The 22,406-nt window shown below is 39.2% G+C and overlaps 1 protein-coding gene across 3 annotated transcripts in view; it reads right to left on the bottom strand.

Annotated features, from left to right (window-relative positions):
• CACNB4 (calcium voltage-gated channel auxiliary subunit beta 4) overlaps nucleotides 1-22,406 on the bottom strand; it is a gene marked incomplete at both ends in the record, with an annotated part of 266,298 nt that overhangs the window by 17,364 nt on the left and 226,528 nt on the right. For all 3 annotated transcript variants that reach the window (XM_082658874.1, XM_082658875.1, XM_082658876.1), the window contains 6 exons: nucleotides 907-1,058; nucleotides 6,359-6,468; nucleotides 14,576-14,634; nucleotides 15,979-16,059; nucleotides 16,283-16,302; nucleotides 17,849-17,925. In XM_082658874.1, the coding sequence (XP_082515000.1) occupies nucleotides 907-1,058; nucleotides 6,359-6,468; nucleotides 14,576-14,634; nucleotides 15,979-16,059; nucleotides 16,283-16,302; nucleotides 17,849-17,925 (499 nt within the window). The remainder of the gene's footprint in view (nucleotides 1-906; nucleotides 1,059-6,358; nucleotides 6,469-14,575; nucleotides 14,635-15,978; nucleotides 16,060-16,282; nucleotides 16,303-17,848; nucleotides 17,926-22,406) is intronic.

Here is a 22,406-nt window from a genome sequence, read left to right as displayed (position 1 = left end):
TTCTGTTAGTTTCAGGTGTACAGCAAAGTGAATCTGTTATACATATACATATATCCACTCTTTTTTGGATTCTTTTCCCATATAGGCCATTACAGAGTATTGAGTAGAGTTCCCTATGCTATATAGTAGGTCCTTACTAGTTACCTATTTTATATATATAGTAGTGCGTATCTGTCAATCCCAATCTTCCAATTTATCTCTCCCCCCACTACCGCCCTGGCCCATCATCACTTTTTAAAATTAAAGAACACCCAAGTCAAAAGGGACCACTTTGAGGCTGTGTCACTTTTTTTTTTATCTCCCCCATTGGCATAAAGATACATGGCAGACATGACATTGTGCTCAACCACAGAACAACTATACTGCTTGAAGAACCCAACCTAAGCACAAATTAAGGGTCTATAAAGTTTCCATGAGAGATTTTATACAGTGATGTTTGACTTATATGATAAATATATATGTACTTTTTTTTAAACATCTTTATTGGAGTATAATTGCTTTACATATATATGTACTTCTTGAACTATGTACTTTCTCAACTGGGGCGAGAACATAGGTGATACAAGAATCAATATTACCTAAGAGATTTACCAAGAGAGAACCTAAAGTCTCTGAAAAGCCAGACTTTACTTTTCCTCACCTTAGTTCTTTTTGTTTTTATTATACTCTTGCATAACTGCCCAGTTTGGGAACCACAATAGACACTGAGCTTCTTGAAGGAATAAACAATTCTTTATGTGCTATCTCAAAATTTCTAGAACCTGTACAGAACAGGTGAATTAAAAACTGCTCATTAAAAGGGTCTCAACAAGGCATTCTCCTTGCCCACTAACAAAAATGCACAGAGCAAAAAATATTTCAGAAGAAACAAGCTTCTAACCCTTAAGACAGAAATGAGCTGATTACCTTTGGAGATGAGACTTTTACATGAACAATAATTGGTGCTAAGGAAGTCTTTATAAGTTGTGCTGGGTGATTGATGGTGTCTGCATCAAGAACAACCAGTTGCAAAGATCTTGCCAACTCAAAGATTCTTTCAATTTCACTTTGTACTTCCGCTAAAAGGAGAAATATCAAATAACAGGTCATGGTATTTTTATTAATTAGTTCCTATATTTAAAAAATAGTACCTCTTTCAGATGTTAGCCTACATTGCAAAACAGAACATTTTGAATTTTCATAGTCCTATCTAACTTAAGATCTTTTCTAAAGAGAGATGGGTTGAGTTTTACATAAAACCAAAGAGTTGGTGGAAAAAATTGAGAAGGCTTTCTTGATTTGCTTCTTATGCTCACCCTAATATTTAGCTATTTACATAGCTATGTTGGTTTTGATTGTGCTTTTGTTCTAAAGAACTTTTATTTTAGCTATAGAAGCTGCAACTATATTTTAGGAAGCAATCGAAATACATGTGCAGAGCAACATCACATGGAAAGCAAATTATGCTGAAATACGCCTACCAATCAACAACTTCCATATTAATATTTTATGGATATGTTTTTTAACATCTCACAACTCATCTATTTTGACTGATATGCACATTTTTGTATCCCTGTTAAATGTTCTGGATCTACTCTTAACAACTAGCATATTGCTAAGTCTTCATTCAAGTGTTAGGGCCAGTGGACTTGTTCTAAGGCATAATTATCTTCAGTATTAAAATAAAAAAAAACAAAAAACAACCTAAGATCAATTATACTAAAGTGCCACAATGCATTTAGATGCAAATCTACTTGGCTTGCTGTAATAGCCAACTGACCTGAATCTCTGCACGAATCTGGTCAAATGAAAAATCTAGTTATTTTCAATGTCAAAAGCAATCCAGCTATTTTTTAAGCAAAAATTAAGCAGATTATCTATAAAAATATAATATGGCTTTCTGAAATATAAAAAGCTTTTTAATATATATTTTTATAAATCACCTGATTTATTGATCATGTCCACAGTCTGAATTAGTCTATTTAATTTTAAGAGAGACGATCTTGTTTGCTTTTTGCTTATTTTCATTTTTGGCTATAGCATGACTTACCAATGTTGTAATCTTATCCAAATTACATAGAGTAGACAAAGCTACCTAATTTAAATTATTTCCAAGATGGCCTAGGAAAAAGTTGATGTTGCTCTAAATATCCTCATTGAAAAGAGTTTGTACCAGAATCCCGTGATTTGTTTTGCTTATTCAGTATAAATTCATGTTACCCACCAAAAATTCTCCCTTCCATAACCAGACAGATTGACAGGGTGTGTGGGATCATGAATGCTCAAAACTATCATGTAACTCTATTTTCTAGGGCTTTGCTAATAGCATAAAATTCTTATTTCCCACAAAACCACTGGTGTTTAATCCATGATCTGTATAAGAAGTATGAATTTAAAGAGTCATTAGAACCCAGTAGAGGCTGTTCAGTTCAACTTCTGACTCTCAACATGTTCTCTGATTTCCCTCCTATAATGGGTTGAATTGTATCGTCCCTAAATTCATATATTGAAGTCTTAACCCCTCAGTACCTCAGAATGTAACCTTATTTTTGAGACATTGTCTTTACAGAGATCATCAAGTTAAAATGAGGTCATTAGGGTGGGAATTACTCCTATATGACTGGTGTCTTTATAAAAAGGGGAAATTTGTAGACAGGCACACACACAGGAGAACACCACGTGAAGATGGAGGCAGAGACTGGGGTGATGCTTCTACAAGACAGGAATGCCAAAGATTGCCAGCAAACCAACTGAAACTAGCAGAGAGGCATGGAACACCTTCTTCCTCACAGCCCTCAGAAGAAAACAACCCTGTGGATACCTCGATCTTAGACTTCTAGCCTCCAGACTCTGAGAAAACAAATTTCTATGTTCAAGTAAAAAAAAAAGCAACATATCTATCATTTTTCATATTATCCAATACCAATATCCTGAAAGATTTCATGTTGCTCTGAAAGGTAACTAGTTTTCAATATATTAATGTAAAGAATCTGGACAATTTGGCTTATTTGCAAAATTCTGAAATACTTTCTACATTTATTAGTAAAAACAACCTACTTGTCCCTTTTTATTCATGTCAGAAACAGAAAGATTTTTTTAATGAGAGAAGTTTGGAAAGTTTATTTTTATTGTAGTAAGTTTCATTTTTTTTTCTTTTTTCATTAAACTGCCACTGGTTTAAGGTAACTCCTGGCCAGGACTGTACTAGAACAAGGCTATCTTGCTTTAAACTTAAAATCTGAATACAATATTTTCTGAAGTAGCAAAAAGGCAGTGACGCAAAGTAGACTGCCCCGGTACAAAGAACCCGTGAGGCACTCTGAGTTTTTGTGTAAATAATTCAGAGACACCTGGGACTTATTTACTTTGCACCAGCCATGAGGCAAGTGTGGTGTTTTTGGGGAGTTTTTTGGCCATGCCACACAGCCTGAGGGGTCTCAGTTCCTGGACCAGGGGTTGAACCTGGGCCTGGCAGTGAAAGCGCAGTGAAAGCACCAAGGGCAGGCACACCTACAGTTTAACCAAAACAAAACTTGGGCAATGGGTATCAACAGAGAGGTTCTCGGGCAGAGCAGGCCAGGAGGCTGCAGAGGTCCACCCTATATACTGGAGTGGGTCCAATATTGGGATAATATGTATATGGAATACAATGAATAAATTATACGTGTGAGAAAGACATATTTACCTACACAGCTCAGTTCTTTTAAAGAAAAACTTTAACCAAACACAACAATCTTGACTACCCAGGCTGATTCCAATCAAAGCTTTATCATGATCTTATTCCAGACAAATGAACTCTGAGAAGTCATGGACCATGAACCTGGAGGGATCTCAGTGAACACTTCTATAACTTGACCACAACTGGTCTGGACCCACCTCTCCCCAGCATCTCTGTCACCTGTGCCCTTTCTCTTATATCCAAAGGCTTAAACTACTTCAATGGCTCCCTGTGGCCCAAAGCAACATTTTCCAAAGGCAGTACCCTGGATCACTAATCTCATGAGATAGCCTACGCAAAGAAGGGTTTTTTTTGCAAGGGAGGTATCACATGCTATAATAGTTTCTCTTGCAATTTCAAATGTACATCACCCTCTTTATCTTAATGCCTCTAAGAAGTGTTGCAGTGAAGAAATCTGACAGCTATTTAATCCATAAGTTTCAAATTTATTTGACTGCGGAAAACATACTATTAGTATCCTTTAAAATCAACATTTTTTGGAATCTATTTTGGGGTCTCTTTAGCAAGGTGTACTAAAGCCTTAACATACTGGCCTCGATCTATTTTTTCAGTCTCTTCTGTTGCTCTCAAATCATGCCCCCACTTCCTTTTTCTAAATATGCTCTGCACAAAACAACTTGTTTCTCAACCACACAGTGTTTATATGTCAATGCCTTTGTACATTCTTGACTGCCCTAAGAACCAGCTCAAAAAGAACTTCTGTGAAGTCTTCTCAGACGCCTCTTACTCCCTACCCTTCTTTCTTTATACTTTTAGTACTTTGCTCATAATTCCATTATCACACAGTATTTTAACCATCACTCCCTTTTTTCTGTTTGCCTGTGGCTAAGATACTTTGCCTTATTTATGTCTGTACTTCCTAAGTCTGGTACAATGCATGGCAGTAACAAGTGTTCAATAAACATTTGATGAAACAATCTACACATGTGCATTAACAAGCAGACAAATGGGCATAAGTGGCTCACATAGTGGTTATTATAATAGGCTGCCATTAAATTATCTCCAATGGTTGTGGGAGTTATGACTTTACAGAGTAAAAAGGAAAACCAGTGAACTGATATCTACCTTGTTTCTTCCTCAATATTTACACCAACCCCACTGCACCCACTCCACTGACTCTGACAACAGGTGACTACAAAGGTGATATGGAATGACCTCACAGAATGCCCATCACACTCTAGGCTGGTGCAAGATGGCTGAAAAAGTCAGGCAACCTAGCTTATGTTTTTAAGTGTCCTTTAGCCTCTCATTATACATCAGAGGAAGGAATGGTTAAGAGTCAAAGGCACTGTGAGGAGTGGAAAGGAGGGTGGAAGACAGGAGAACAGAGAACACATGCTTATTTGAGAAACCTTCAATCTAATTTGGTATCCTTGTCACCCATGATATACTACTTTAGTCAGTTACCTAATCTGATTTATCATCATCAACTCTGCCATCAACACCCCTGAAGGTCAAAATACTGTGCCTTTAAGAGTGTTTCACTCTGTCTGTGGAAGGCTCTAAATACAGAACTAAAGAAGGAACCACCGATGTCTGGGATCCTGCTCTCACAAACGCTGACAACTGTCCCATTTGGTAGGTTCAGCATTCTTTCAAAAAGCAGCCATCCAACAAACATTTATTGAGCAATTACCATGTGCCAATCCCAGGCCAGGAATAGAGATGACACTCGTCTCTTTCCACCTGCACAATTCTTGGCATAGCCTTCAATGGACACTTGATGGGATATTTGGGCATGCAATCTATCTTAGAAACCCTAATTTTAGAAAAAGTTTTCTATCACCTACAGAGCTCATTTAAGTAGTTTTTTAAAAAAATGTAGTGGCATAGAAAAACCCTGTCTTTCCTACTCTGTCCATGAGGAATAGGGCAGTAAACAAGTTGCCCTCAGAATGTGAATGCAAAAGAGAGTTATAAGTGGACTACACCACTCTGGGCCACCATAGAAACCACAAACAGGCTTTTGAGATGAGTGATATGATTCTCCTGCGGCCTGGACCCACTTCTGTGGTTGGTGAATCCATCCTCCACAGCCTCGCTCCTGCATGGCTTGACGGAACTAATCACATATAGTGCTTTTTCTTCTCCATTGTGGTGAATTTCAGGATGCTTTCTGATTGGTTCACCAGGAAAGACATGTTTAAACTCCCTGAACAGTATTAATGGTGGTTGCTACTTCCACTTAAGGATGTGACTACTCTGGGCACCAGCTGGCAGCAGAAACCACACTGAGAACATCATTATCTAGCTTCCTTCTAAGGATCTGGGAAAGGTGGACATCTCATTTCCTTTCATGTCGGCTGTGACTTGGGTATGACAGATATCATTAGCCTCATTGAGAAGCTCAGGCAAAGCAGGGATGAGTGGTTTCGCGTGTTGAGGCAGTAACAGAGGAGGACAACCTGTTGAGGATTCTTCCTACCAGACTACTAATTAGCTAAGTGACTGGAGCTGAGAAAGAGGAGTCTCAGGCTACTGCAGGACTCTGCTCCCTGCTTTTCCATGGCTAGCCTTCTTGTCAGTTAATCAGCGCTTCCCCCTTCAGAATGGGGAAAATGGGCAAATTGGAAAGACATTCACAAATGCAACATGTGTCACCCCGGTCTGAGAGCGCAGTACCACATTTGAACATCTTACCTAAGCTGGACCGAGTGTTTGAGCGTTCAATTATTGCTCTCTTGCTGGGATTATTTAGGACAGACCTCTTAGCAAGAGAAATGTCAGCTGTCACTCTTGTTATTGATATCCTATGAATAGGAACACAGAACAGAACAAGCCAGTAAAAATGTCGTGGGGCTCTCCAAGAGATTTATAACCACAGTACTTAATAACCGCCTCACATACTATACTGCAACCACAGTATAATAAACATTGGCCACAAGTATTTTTAAATAGGATTTCGCTAGCATTAAAATACAGGCAGAGCAGAATGGAGGAAGGTTTTGGCTATTTAACAAAAAAAGACTCCAGGAAAAATGCAGCTCTTCCTCCACTATTGTCTGCCTTGCCGAATTCTCCTTATAATACACACCATACCAGGAGGGAATCAAAACATACGAATAAACCATGCTCTCTCTAGGAAGCAGCAATACAATTTCCCCACAATTCACAGTTGATTTGCTCTTGAACAAGACTTTCAGGAACGGCAAATGCTCTGCCCAGGTGCATCAATGCTGCTGGTCAAAGGGGGAAATCCTCTTCGTTCCAATCATCAAAGACAATCAGCTGTGTTGCATTCCTGATGCTCAACAGTTAACTCATGGTACATGAAGCATTTCGCCACAGGCCCAAAGGAATGTTTCATTTCTAAGAATATGAAAAATATGATTTCTCTTCGGCAGGCACAAGGATTCTTCAGCATATTTGCCTATTGCTTTGAATGCATATTGTGGGCAGTAATAAGACACTATTGCTGAAGGCAATATAAGGATTGTTCCAGGATTTCCATAAGTTAGGAAGTATCTTGCAGTCATGCAAGACAAGAATAAAACCGAGACACTGCAAATGAATGGAGACAGGGGTCTATCTGTATATGATGAGAAGCTCTGGAATTTATAATTTTAAAATTCTTTATTTTAAGCTGGGATTGCACAACTTCAGATTATGATCTCCCTGCAGAATGCAAAGAATGCCTCTCTAAGCCAGCTACTGCCATCATGGGCCCTTCTTCATTCTTATCTCCAAAACTTGGCAGAGTTCCAGGAAGGAGACAAGAAGAGTCTCGCCCCTTCCCTTTTGTACTCACTGCACTTATTCTCCCCCACTTTCAAACGCCTCTAGCTGGTGGAGCAGGGAAGAGGGTAGAGTTAGCAACAATTATTGAGCCATATGTTATCTCACACCTATTTGGGGACAACACTGTCAGCACTCTCAGGAGACTCTTCACCTGACTTCAGGGACCTGAATCCTTGGGGAGAGTTTAAAATAGTCCTTTTCATAAATGGTTGGAAATGATTTCTTTAAAGCAACAGGCTGTGCAAAAGTTCTGGTGCTCTTTTAAAGCAAAGTACTCCTTGTTTGCATTGTTGTATATATAAGCTATAGATGGTCAGGAAGTTTAAAATTTTTTAACTTCTTAGAATTTTTTAGGCTCTAATAAATTATTCGAGGCATCTTCAAATTGTCTTCTGAAGAAATCAAGAATTTTGTGAAATACATCTTGGGCTACTGAGAATGTTAAATGGGGGTTGAGTAGGCCAGGAGGGCCCCAGCTTTCTGACCCTCAATGCCAGGCAAACACCCCTGCATTTACGTTTTCTACACAGAGGGCTAATCTATGATTTCATTGTAAGAACTTGTTCAACTGCTAAAAGATATTGGAAAACACTGGTCTGTACAACTTCTTCATTTTTTAAAATTAATTAATTTATGTTTGGCTGCGTTGGGTCTTTGTTGCTGCACGTGGGCCTTCTCTAGTTGTGGCAAGCAGGGGCTACTCTTTGTTGTGGTGCACAGGCTTCTCATTGCGGTGGCTTCTCTTGTTGTGGAGCACGGGCTCTAGGTGTGCGGGCTTCAGTAGTTGTGTCTCGCGGGCTCTAAAGCACAGGCTCAGTAGTTGTGGCGCACAGGCTTAGTTGCTCCATGACATGTGGGATCTTCCATGACCAGGGTTCGAACCCGTGTCCCCTGAATTGGCAGGTGGATTCTTAACCACTGCACCAGCAGGGAAGTCCCACTTCTTCATTTTATCAAGAAGAAAAGTGAGACACAGAGAGGAAGTTACACATGGTTATTTAGAGTCTAAGAAGGTCTAAAGTACAGGTCCCCAAGCACCAGGCCAGTACTTAGTCACCTGACTCATAATTCTCTTACAGTTTCAGTTTTCTTCTCCAGCAACGCTGAATCTCCTGATACCAGCCACATCATCAAGTGCAGATCTTGGCCACATGCTGAGAGATGGTCAAGATCTAAATCAGGTTAAAGTCAGTGAAGCCCACATCTGAGTCTCCATTACTCAGTTGGCTGCTGCCCTTGAGGCATGAAATCTCATAGGGAGTCTTTGCGGTCATAGCTCCTTGTACCTACAGAAGAGGATTTGCTTATTTTTGAGTTTCTAGTTTTTTTGTTTGTAGTTTTAAGAATGGGGTTGCTGGTTAGAAACATACAGTTAATTTCCAGAGCAATTCAAATATATGACTGGAGAGAAGTGGGTTGGTTTAGGGACAGAATTCAACCTTCTAGAATAATGATTTTTAGAGGGCCCAAAGAGTCTACTCTGCTTCAGTGAAAATCAAATTTGCTAGCTCTATACTAGCCAAATAGTGACCCTTGGTTCTTAAAACTTGAAAGGATCATCAACAGATGTGCACTCTTATTTTTTTCTGGGTTTTAACACACTTTTACCAAGCCATTTTCAGACACATCCAAAGTTTTACCAAAAAAACAAAACAATAACACACATACACAAAAATGGAAAAAAAAAAACCTGCTTCATGTATTCCCAAACCAGGAAAAGGTGTGGACAATAAAAGGTTCTTTTTCTTCTTTTATTGGTCAATAAAATGGCAGCTAATTTGTTAATATAGGTTATTTCTTAATAAAAATACACATTATGAAACAGCTCAGGAGAAGACAGACACAGCTCCAGAAACCCTCTAATAAGACAAAGCAGGAGTTTTTATTTTCCATGCAAAGATGCTTACTATTATCAAACTCAGACACCAAATCCAAACTTTTTTTGTTGTTTAAAAGGCTCCCCAGCAATGTAATTACATTCATCATTAAATGCTAGTCTATTTACTTTTTTTTTTTTACTTAAAGTTATACCCTTTCTATTTCTTTTCTTGCTATACTCATATCCTCTAGTTTCTTTCAGTACTTCTATGTATCTTATTTGATATACATCTCTAAAAAGTTCCCTTGGAAACTTTTTTGTGATGTAGTGTCAGTAATTACTAGCCCGGAGATAAAAGACTAACAGAAGTGCAGTTCCCCAGCAGACTGTATATATATATCTCTAAATCTAGTAAATCTGAACCCTAATTGTTGCTTATTTCTGGTTTGGAATTCATTATTTCTGCAGTCCATCATGTGCTATGAGTATTAGTTTCCTGAGATTTTTCTATGGAAAGACATTACTCTTAGGTGAGACGCACATTCAACAATAATTAGTATTTCCATGTTGATAATGGAACAGCTAAAGATCCTTTTAAACTCTACCCTTGCCACATCTAATATGCAACCCTGTTAGTATATTAGTTTTTATTAAAACGCTTAGACTTCCTTCACAAAGGGAAAACATTCCAAAGATCAGACAGCAAACTGTCAGGAGAACAGGAATGGAAGGCATATGTAGACCTCGGTACTCTTCCTGGGTCTTCCTCTTGGCTGGTTGTGTGACCATGGTCAAGTCATGCCATCTTTTGAGCATCAATATCATAATCAATAAAGTGGTGATAGTGGCTTTGTTGAGTTATCTCACAGGATTGTCATTAGGAGCAAACCAGGTAATATATAAAAGTGCTTTCTTAAATAATTATTCATAGTGTCCTATGTTGATAGGCACATATATAATGTATACAAGGTAGCTGTTGGAGATTTGAGACTTGAAGGAGACAGTTTCTTTATATTCTATCCTCAAAAGTTAGCAGTCGGGCTTCCCTGGTGGCGCAGTGGTTGAGAGTCCGCCTGCCGATGCAGGGGACACGGGTTCGTGCCCCGGTCCGGGAAGATCCCATGTGCCGCGGAGCGGCTGGGCCCGTGAGCCATGGCCGCTGAGCCTGCGCGTCCGAAGCCTGTGCTCCGCAACGGGAGAGACCACAGCAGTGAGAGGCCCGCGTACCGCAAAAAAAAAAAAAAAAAAAAAAGTTAGCAGTCTACCATGAACTCTCCCATTCTTGGAGTCTGTGAAATTTATATATACTTTGAGGATGGGAGAATAAGGTCAGACATGTTGCAATCAAAATCTGCTAATTTGAAAAATCATATTTGGCATTAAAGTTTTCAATTAATTATCTCTAGTGCTTGAGTGTCCACTGATGAGTCTGCATTTGAATAGAGAGTAGGAGGAGGAGATAATAAGAGGATGATATTGGTTATGAAACAGAAGGCACTGTATTGTTCTTTCCCATTTGCTGACTGCAAATCTTCCATGTCTTGGCTGCTTTGTGATAGCATCAGCTGTTGCCATTTCCTTTTATAAATAAATACTACTTCTTTGAGTCTCCCTAAATTATATTCTTAGCCTCCTTTCTTCAAATTATTTCTCAAACCTTTTTTTTTTTTAAGCATTCCTTGGCTAATAGCTTCAGATCCTATTTGTATGTTCATTTATGATTTGGGGCCATAATCATGTCAGTTACAAAGTGTCCTATAACTGCCATAGAGCTGATCTGATCCAGTTGTCAAAAAGCCTAAAGTTACAACTTTGTTGGGATTTGAAATGATTAGCATAGGTCAACAAATTGCAATTGGTTTGACTGCTTGCTGTTCAGCCTATGAATGGTAGATTCAACAAGCTGAACAAACCTCATCTGAAAGGATGATCCCCGTTGAATGTTTGTGGTGTTAAATGAAGAGAGAAAAGCTCCATGCCATTGTGCATCCACTGTGTCCCTGCCAGGCTGGTGCCACTGTAGCAGCTCGTTAGGCTCACTTAGTTTATGATCTGTGCATAGGAATTGTCACTATGTGTGGAGATCCACATGTACAGGGGTTCCCTCAGGAAGTATTTAGTATTGTGCTTTCCATTTTTCTTACATAGATTGTAGTTAGGCCCTACAATAACAATAAAATTGTAAAATAAGTAAGTAGCTTTAAACTGATTCAAATAATTTCTAAGGTATCATAAAAAAAATAAGCATATGATTCTGTAATAGTCAATGTTGGATTTTAATCCAATTTGTTGAATTATTTTTTAGCCAAGATCTGAAAAACGGTATTGAAGAAGCAAGCCTTTTAGCCGTGTTTTTTTTTGTTGTTGTTTTTTCTGTTGTTTTTTTTTTTGCTTTTTAGGCTCTTTCTGAAAAAGAAAAGACTTTATCCTATTTTGTCTGACCTACTGCATTCATAACCAACAAAACACTGTGTAGGTTTCCACTAGAACATATTGTTTATGTTGTATTGCTGTGCAAAAGCCCACTGTGTAATTGTTCTCTTGGCTGGTTTCAATTAAAGACTATTTGTTGTTTTCTCTCCTTTTATTAATTGGTAAAACATAACACAGCAGATTGTCATGGCTCAGAATGTAAGGATATTCCCCACACAGCAGACATGTCAGAGTCATTGTGTATCCACATTGCACATTTCTTCTTCCTTACCAAAGTCTCTCTATATATACTCAACCAACGAATGCATTATCATTTTTCTGCTACACTGGCCTCTTCTAATTTGAAAGCAAATCCACTCTCCTACTCCCACTTTTAATGTCTAGCTTTCTCCAACTCTGCCATACATCAGATCTCTCTAGGGCTGAGTCTCTTTCTCCAGCTATTACTTTTGCTGTATTCTTCCTCATATCTCCAGACCCTCTGCTGTGCCATCAGACCCCATGGAACACTTGGCATTGAAATTTTAATTCTATTTCTACTAAAACCAACTTCAATAGTGTGTACAAGTGCTTGGTGAATCAGGTAACTCTAGCTGGTAAATCTCTGTTCTTACAATTAAATGCATTTCCTCTTTTTGGGTCTGAAGATTGAGGAAGAACCTCAGATTCTTCATTCTTGAAGGCAGTAATTAAGTCACTCACTTTCTCTTTGCTAAATTATAATAATTCCTTTCTTCTTTTCCATAGGTCCTACCTTTCAAACCTTTAATTATACTGCTGCTTACAGGGATGTTAAGTGGGGACCAAAACAATCTAACAGAAGCTGATTGCGTATAGGATGGCATTTGTTCAGCTCAAGGGCTATTATGGGGCCACAGGATGAGGCACTTCTCAGAACTTCCTTAAATAAAGGCACTGCAGGTTAGAACCATGTGACTCTAAGCACAGCTGAAGGAAGTGTGATTGACTGAGCCAGGCATGTCAGCTGCGGCCAACCCAGGGAGAGCTGCATGAGGGTAAGGGTGATGGCGTCTGTCATCAGAGGCAAGGACCAACACCAGTATTATTAACTTAACGAGTCAGAGTTCAGCTGTTTCTTTGTGATGCTTTTTTAAGAAGTAATTTCCCAGTAGTCAAAAGTTTTCCAACAGAAGAAGGTTATCCATCTACTTGTGGTTTGGGGACATAAGAGATTAGCCTAAAAGGACTTTTACATTTCCTTCCAACTCCAAGAGTCTAGTACTCAGTGCTTTTCACTTGTTTTCTCTGAAATTACTTCATCCTCTGCCTATTTGTTTAAAAAAAAACAGAAACAAAAAAACAGAGAATAGGATACATCCATGACTTTCTTATTAAGCCCTTTGTGTCCACTAGATAAATGTGGCAGACTATTATTTGTTCAGCAAAATCCATTTACTCTTCCTCTTGGGCACACAGCTAGACTGTAATTCCCAGCCTCCTTTGCAATTAGGTGTGGCCACATGACTAAGTTCTAGCCAATGAAATGTGAGAATGATGTGAAGTCACTTCCAGGCCAGCTTGCTCCTCTCTCTACAGCTAATTGGAGAGACCAACCCCAGGTCAAGGGTCCCAAATGACAGGCAGGACAAACATTTTGCCCAGTCCTTCCCTCCTCCACACTACCCACCTTCCCAGCTGAGGAACACCTGCCTCAGACTATTAAATGAGCAACACTAAGCTTCCATTGTGTTTGATTCATTACACATTTTGGGCTCTACTTATTAAGGCAGCCTGGCCTGTACTAAGATACTTAGCAATTCATATAATGGCACTGAAGCATTCTGCTTTCTTGAACTAAAATCTCAGTTTATTTTCTTTGTATATAGTCCCAGAAACTAACAAATATTTCAAACACAATTATCCAGGTTTTTCTTTTGACAAATGCATACAATTTGTACTTAAAGCATTATCATGTTTGCTTTTTTCTTAAAATACCATATTTAAAAAAATCTATTTGTGGATATTTTAAAAATGCCTTCAAATACTTAAATATTTGGTAAGCTGGATGCATTTAACCATACTTAGCACACACTAAGTTTTCTTCATTTCTAATAAGTCTTCAGGTATTTGCACGTGGTTATTTTTACATGGAGTGCATTCTGAATTGTGAAAGAGCTTGGTACTTAGTATTGAGTCAGTATGGACTTTTTACCGTTTCTCTGCAAAATACAGAAACTCTTTCCAGATATTTTTCACAAAACTTAAATGATAAAATTTTCTGATGGTTAAAGACTGAGCCCTGTTGATAATGGGTCATAGGGGGATAGGATACATACAAAAGAAACCCATAAAATAGCAATGAAATGTCTAGTAAAACAAACCCAGAACTGAACATCCAAAGAAGTACTATTCCCTACAAAATAGTCATTTTTGGAAACTTATGATGAAAACATTTCTTGCGCTCTTCTTTTAAGGAAATTCAGTACTTTATACCTTCATAGGATACACACGCATACATGCATGCACACGTACAATTCCCAAATGATACTACTCATCTTGACCAGTGAGGCACCATATTTGTCAGAAATATTCTATATTTTCATTATTTTTTATAAACATAAGCTTGGTATGAGTTCACTAACAAGTGAGAAAATAAAGACTAACACATATAAATAAAACAAATGGATAATTTTCCTTCTCAAGGTCCTTTTTCTTTAAGGGATTCAATGCTACACGTCATAACTTCATATTTTCAGAACACTTTCATTGTATTCTCCCCTGAACATTGAGTTAACTTTTAATTAGAGAACATCTGCAATCACCAGAAACATAGATCCACAAATCAATTTATCATTCATGTTTGGTTAAAGGAAAATAAAGAATACAAAAGCATCTGTATGCCTCACCTCCCATCAAACCTGTGCTTCAGGAAATCAAAGAGGGCTTTCTGCATCATGTCTGTGACCTTTGCAGAGGTGAAAAAAAAAAAGAATGAGGCAAACACACGCAGAGAGAGAAGTCAAAAGTGAGAGAGCTGAAAGGGAAGGCATTCTGATGGAGCCAAGATCTGATCACAGCCACTTGTCTGGTGGAGGTGTGACAGGGCAGGTGACCGTGGACAGAGTCTGTCATACTTAACCAGTTGCACTTACTCAACTTCCCCCCTTGGTTCTCCTCCAGGGTGTTGAGGCATGAACCAGCAGTGTTCACTAGATCCAAGGCAAACCCTCATCTCCTTTTAGCGGGTGGAACTGCCACCGAGAGTCCACGATAGGCTAGCTCTGTGCGCAGGTGCAGCCTATCCTTGGCGTACCTGAGTGGTGCCTGCCTTCAGTGAGGAGCAGCTAGAGCTCCTCAGGCCAGCCTGGGGCTCTGCCTCCTGCTAATCTGTGCAAGTCAGTGGAAATTCTCCACGCCTAGGGCTGGATTTCTGTACCCCGCTCTCCTGCTCTTTCTCTGATGTTCCCCATTGAGAAGGGGAGAGGAGGAGAGGAAGGAGAAGGGGAAAAGGGAGGGTGGGTGAGAAGGAGATGGGATTCTTAAATCTGCCTCAAAGAGACTCATTAATTCACTCAACAAATGTGTACTGAATGCCTACTATGTGCCAGCCACTATGCTAACTCAGTGGGAAGGGTGCCTTGGAGGTTGCCCACCTTCAGATTTTAATGTCCTACCCACTTATTCTTATCCACGCTGGCATAAAGCCAAAATGGCAACATCTGAAATGCAGTGATCTAAGTCTTTACTCTTTTCCTTTTTGCATGGTTTTGTTTAATTAATCTCTGAGGGAGTTCACTAATACTTTTAGTGGAGTATTTTTTTTTTCTTTAATATGGTCTTTAAAGTAAAGAAGCAGAGAAATGTTTGGTGGAATATGCCATTGTCTTGAGCACGCAGCAAGGTGAGATCTGTTGGTGCTCTGAGGTGAGGTTTGCTGGCATATTGCCTATATGTTCCCTTGTGCCGTTCATACTCTATTATTTCTAATAGCAACGGGAACAGTTGAGACAGAAAAAATCCTTTTCTTTGAATTGAATGCAGAGCAAATTTTTGACAAGAACTTCCCATTATAAATATTTTGAGGGAGCTATTTCTGAACACTGTAATACATGAAAGGCAAGAAGTGGGCCAGGGAGGGAAGAAAGAGTGAAGGGCCACGTAAGCCCCACGCTGCACCTCCTGCCTTCACGAGCTGAGGGCTGGCTTCTGTTAGGACCCGTGTGAAAGCAGACCCTGAGAAGCAAGCTCCAAATGGCTGTCACCTAGGTTCTTGATCAAGAACTGAAGCGTAACAGACTGGTATTTGTACCTCATAACCCTTCAGTGACGGCCCCACTAACACCACCGGACGCATGGATGGCACAACATCGTAGGGAGGGATGTGCTCCGTCTGAAAAAGATGATTGGACACGCATGACAAGGGGAGGGTCAGCACACCTCCTCCACAGCCACAACATTCACAATCCTCAGGTCAAATGAGAAATGATGACCACAGGTCCCACCAAGGAGACTCCTCCCTTATTTTATAGCCATTTGGGTCACTGAAATGGAGCATTGCAGGCATGTATGGATAGAAACCTTCACAGCAGATTTAAAAAGGAAACACAACTTACCACTTTTTGCTTCTGTTTTGCTAAAAGACAACAATGAGAGCCATATCAAAATATGCAATCTCTGTCATTGTTAGCACATGCTTTTAAAAGAAGGAAGAATGTACCAATTTGTCCCTGTCATTTTCGTCATTTTCCAATTCACCCACTCTGCAGAGCACCACTCTACTGTTTCATACTGGTCGGGCCAATTTTGAAGACAAATGCAAAAACAGACAACTTCCTCCCCGTTAGAACGGGCTTATATCCTGATTTCATGTGGGGTGGGGAGGGTGGATTTCATAATAACATTGGCTGGGCCACTCACAGGCCATGGGTTGTTCCTGTGCTGGACACACCATGCAGTGTGGCTGACAGCAACTTGGACAAATCAAATTTGATAAAAAGAAACTTAGAATAACAATTTGGACAGTAATGATCATTACCTCACTCACTAGTTATTTTTGGATTTGTAATTTTGGTGAATTATCAAAAAATTTTGCGGTTCTTTTTGTGTTCTTAAGTCTTTCTGCTCACTTTCCAGAATATTGACACATTTTTCCTACTATGTTGCTCTTAATTTCAAGTAAGTTTATAATCAGTTATTCCTGTTCTTTCTTGTTTGTAATAGTGAAAAGCTGCAATGACCTAAATGTCCAACAAATGGGGATGAGGCAAAATATACTCAATATCTGATTAAAGTGGCTTTGTCGCCACCCAATCAGGTCCAGTCCATTTGCGGACAACCCAGAGACCCAGAGTTTGGCTCAGAGCCATGGAAATCAGGATTCACATGAACAAGGACCCAGATACTCAGATCTGTTCCAGAATCAATCCAGTTTCCTGCAGTTAGGATAGACCAGGATAGACCTTGGATCTGTCATTCTGAATTGGTAATCCTGGATGACTTAATGCAGCATCAATTCTGGGCAGAATGAAATGAGCCTATAGGAGTCAGGGAACGTGGTGGAAGAAAAACTCCTGCTTGCATACCTCCACAGTTTCTAAATACACAACTCCTGATTGGGCCGCCACTGCCTCTTCATTACCATTAATTCCAGGGCTCAGTTATCTGCTGTCCAAACAGAAGTGAGGTCATCTGGGCTTAACCTCATTCTCTGCTTCAACCCTCTCCACCTCCACCGCCCAGGCTGTACCAACACACCCTAAAGTTTTACATGGAGACTTAAATAGAGCATTTTCTTCAGACTTTACAACTTTGTAAAAACTTTTTAATTGGTTGGTCCTCACCATCTTAAAGTCTGCTGGGTTTCTGGGTGGAATAATGAACTTGCTTCTGAATGATTTATAAAATAGAGGGCAAATAAGATTTTACAAAGTTATATTACCATGATCTGAATTTCTAGTACCACAAGTACCCTTTAGATCAAATCAAATGACCATAGAAAGCAAATGAGCAATGAAAAGTTAAGTAGAAAAATCTTTAAGTCAAGTTTTTAAATTGCTTCCAAATTAGTAAAAATACTTGCATGAACTTTCAAATATTAAGAAAGGAATACATTCCATTAAAAAAAGGTCTAACTGGAAAAAAAAAAAAAAAAAAAAAAAAGGTCTAACTGAAACCCTCACCTGTTGATGTGGGGGTTGCTCGAAATGTCCCTGATACCATTTCTCCAAGACTTGAAGAAGAATTTCCACTGGATTTCCTAAGATACAGAAAAGGAACTTAAGACTCATTCCCCAAAGATGGCAGAGTAGAAGGATGTGCGCTCACTCCCTCTTGCAAGAGCACTGGAATCACAACGAACTGCTGAACAATCGTCAACGGGGAGACACTGGAACTCACCAAAAAAGATACCCCACATCCAAAGACAAAGGAGAAGCCATAATGAGACGGTAGGAGAGGCGCAATCACAATAAAATCAAATCCCATAACTGCTGGATGGGTGACTCACAAACTGGAGAACACTTATACCACAGAAGTCCACCCACTGGAGTGAAGGTTCTGAGCCCCACGTCAGGCTTCCCAACCTGGGAGTCCGGCAACAGGAGGAGGAATTCCTAGAGAATCAGACTTTGAAGGTTAGCAGGATTTGACTGCAGGACTTCGACAGGACTGGGGGAAACAGAGACTCCACTCTTGGAGGACACACACAAAGTAGTGTGCACATCGGGACCCAGGGGAAGGAGCAGTGACCTCATAGGAGACTGAACCAGACCTACCTGCTAGTGTTGGAAGGTCTACTGCAGAGGGGGGTGGCTGTGGCTCACCGTGGGGACAAGCACACTGGCAGCAGAAGTTCTGGGAAGTACTCCTTGGTGTGAGCCCTCCCAGAGTCTGCCATTAGCCTCACCAAAGAGCCCCGTAGGCTCCAGTGTTGGGTCGCCTCAGGCCAAACAACCAACAGGGAGGGAACCCAGCCCCACCCATCATCAGTCAAGCAGATTAAAGTTTAACTGAGATCTGCCCACCCGAGCAACAGCCAGCTCTACCCACCACCAGTCCCTCCCATCAGGAAGCTTGCACAAGCCTCTTAAATAGCCTCATCCACCAGAGGGCAGACAGCAGAAGCAAGAAGAACAATTCTGCAGCCTGTGGAATGAAAACCACATTCACAGAAAGATAGACAAAATGAAAGGGCAGAGGACTATGTACCAGATGAAGGAACAAGATAAAACCCCAGAAAAACAACTAAATGGAGTGGAGATAGGCAACCTTCCAGAAAAAGAATTCAGAATAATGATAGTGAAGATGATCCAGGACCTCGGAAAAAGAATGGAGGTAAAGATTGAGAAGATGCAAGAAATGTTTAACAAAGACCTAGAAGAATTAAAGAACAGCCACCTAGAAGAATTAAAGAACAAACAAACAGAAATGAACAATACAATAACTGAAATGAAAAATACACTAGTAGGAATCAATAGCAGAATAACTGAGGCAGAAGAACAGATAACTGACCTGGAAGACAGAATACTGGAATTCACTGCCGTGGAACAGAATAAAGAAAAAAGAATGAAAAAAAATGAAGACAGCCAAGGAGACCTCTGGGACAACATTAAACGCAACAAAATTCGCGTCATAGGGGTCCCAGAAGCAGAAGAGAGAGAGAAAAGACCCAAGAAAATATCTGAAGAGATTATAGTCGAAAACTTCCCTAACGTGGGAAAGGAAATAGCCACCCAAGTCCAGGAAGCACACAGTTCCAGGCAGGATAAACCCAAGGAGAAGCACACCAAGACACACAGTAATCAAACTGACAAAAATTAAAGACAAAGAAAAATTATTGAAAGGAACAAGGGAAAAACGACAAATAACATACAAGGGAACTCCAACAAGGTTAACAGCTGATTGCTCAGCAGAAACTCTACAAGCCAAAGGGAGTGGCACGATATATTTAAAGTTATGAAAGGGAAGAACCTACAACTAAGATTACTCCACCCGGCAAGGATCTCATTCAGATTCAATGGAGAAATCAAAAACTTTACAGACAAGCAAAAGCTAAGAGAATTCAGCATCACCAAACCAGCTCTACAACAAATGCTAAAGGAACTTCTCTAAGTGGGAAACACAAGAGAAGAAAAGGACCGACAAAACCAAACCCATAACAATTAAGAAAATGGTAATAGCAACACACATATCAATAATTGCCTTAAACGTGAATGGATTAAATGCTCCAACCAAAAGACACAGGCTCACTGAATGGATGCAAAAACAAGACCCATATATATGCTGTCTACAAGAGACCCACTTCAGACCTAGGGACACATACAGACTGAAAGTGAGGGGATGGAAAAAGATATTGCATGCAAATGGAAATCAAAAGAAAGCTGGAGTAGCAATACTCATATCAGATAAAATAGACTTTAAAATAAAGAATGTTACAAGAGACAAGGAAGGACACTACATAATGATCAAGGGATCAATCCAAGAAGAAGATATAACAATTATAAATATATATGCACCCAAGATAGGAACACCTCAATACATAAGGCAACTGCTAACAGCTATAAAAGAGGAAATTGACAGTAACACAGTAATAGTGGGGGACTTTAACACCTCACTTACAACAATGGACAGATCATCCAAACAGATTATTACTAAGGAAACACAAGCTTTAAATGACACAATAGACCAGATAGATTTACTTGATATTTACAGGACATTCCATCCAAAAACAGCAGATTACACTTTCTTCTCAAGTGCACACAGAACATTCTCCAGTATAGATCACCTCTTGGGTCACAAATCAAGCCTCGGTAAATTAAAAAAAATTGAAATCATATCAACCATCTTTTCCAACCACAACGCTATGAGATTAGAAATAAATTACAGGGAAAAAAACATAAAAAACACAAAACACATGGAGGCTAAACAAAATGTTACTAAATAACCAAGAGATCACTGAAGAAATCAAAGAGGAAATCAAAAAATACCTAGAGACAAATTACAACTAAAACATGATGTTCCAAAACCTATCGGATGCAGCAAAAGCAGTTCTAAGAGGGAAGTTTATAGCAATACAAGCCTACCTCAAGAAACAAGAAAAGTCTCAAAAAAACCAATCTAACCTTACACCTAAAGGAACTAGAGAAAGAAGAACAAACAAAACCCAAAGTTAGTAGAGGAAAGAAATCATAAAGATCAGAGCAGAAATAAATGAAATAGATACAAAGAAAACAATAGCAAAGATCAATAAAACTAAAAGCTGGTTCTTTGAGAAGATAAACAAAATTGATAACCCTTTAGCCTAAGTCATCAAGAAAAAGAGGGAGAGGACTCAAATCAATAAAATTAGAAATGAAAAAGGAGAAGTTACAATGGACACCACAGAAACACAAAGCATCCTAAGGGACTACTGCAAGCAACTCTATGCCATAAAATGGACAACCTGGAAGAAATGGACAAATTCTTGGAAAGGTATAACCTTCCAAGACTGAACTGGGAAGAAATAGAAAATATGAACAGACCAATCACAAGTAATGAAATTGAAACTGTGATTAAAAATCTTCCAACAAATAAAAGTCCAGGACCAGATGGCTTCACAGGTGAATTCTATCAAACATTTAGAGAAGAGCTAACACCCACCCTTCTCAAACTCTTTCAAAAAACTGCAGAGGAATGAACACTCCCAAACTCATTCTATGAGGCCACCATCACCCTGATACCAAAACCAGACAAAGGTGTCTCAAAAAAAGTAAATTACAGACCAATATCACTGATGAACATAGATGCAAAAATCCTCAACAAAATACAGGCAACCAGAATCCATCAACACATTAAAAGGATCATACACCATGATCAAGTGGGATATATCCCAGGGATGCAAGGATTCTTCAATATATGCAAATCAATGTGATACACCATATTAACAAATTGAAGAAGAAAAACTATATGATCATCTCAATAGATGCAGAAAAAGCTTTTGACAAAATTCAACACCATTTATGATATAAACTCTCCAGAAAGTAGGCATAGAAGGAACCTACCTTAACATAATAAAGGCCATATATGACAAACCCACAGCAAACATCATTCTCAATGGTGAAAAACTGAAAGCATTTCCTCTAAGATCAGGAACAAGACAAGGATGTCCACTCTCACCACTACTATTCAACATAGTTTTGGAAGTCCTAGCCACGGCAATCAGAGAAGAAAAAGAAATAAAAGGAATACAAATTGGAAAAGAAGAAGTAAAAGTTTCACTGTTTGCAGATGACATGATACTATACATATAGAATCCTAAAGATGCCACCAGAAAACTACTAGAGCTAATCAATACATCTGGTAAAGCTGCAGGATACAAAATTAATGCACAGAAATCTCTTGCATTCCTATACACTAACAATGAAAGATCAGAAAGAGAAATTAAGGAAACAATCCCATTCACCACTGCAACAAAAAGAATAAAATACCTAGGAATAAACCTACCTACGGAGGTAAAAGACCTGTACTGAGAAAATGGTAAGACACTGATGAAAGAAATCAAAGATGACACAAACAGATAGAGAGATATACCATGCTCTTGGATGGGAAGAATCAGTATTGTGAAAATGACTATACTACCCAAAGCAATCTATGGATTCAATGCAATCCCTATCAAATTACCAATGGCATTTTTTACAGAACTAGAACAAACAATCTAAAAATTTGTATGGAAACACAAAAGACCCCAAATAGCCAAAGCAA

The sequence above is a fragment of the Grampus griseus genome (genome assembly GCF_964374135.1).
Source record: "Grampus griseus genome assembly, chromosome: 7".
Classification (NCBI taxonomy): Eukaryota; Metazoa; Chordata; class Mammalia; order Artiodactyla; family Delphinidae; genus Grampus; species Grampus griseus.
The sequence above is the reverse complement of the archived record's forward strand: the minus strand, read 5'-3'. Positions and strand labels throughout refer to the sequence as shown.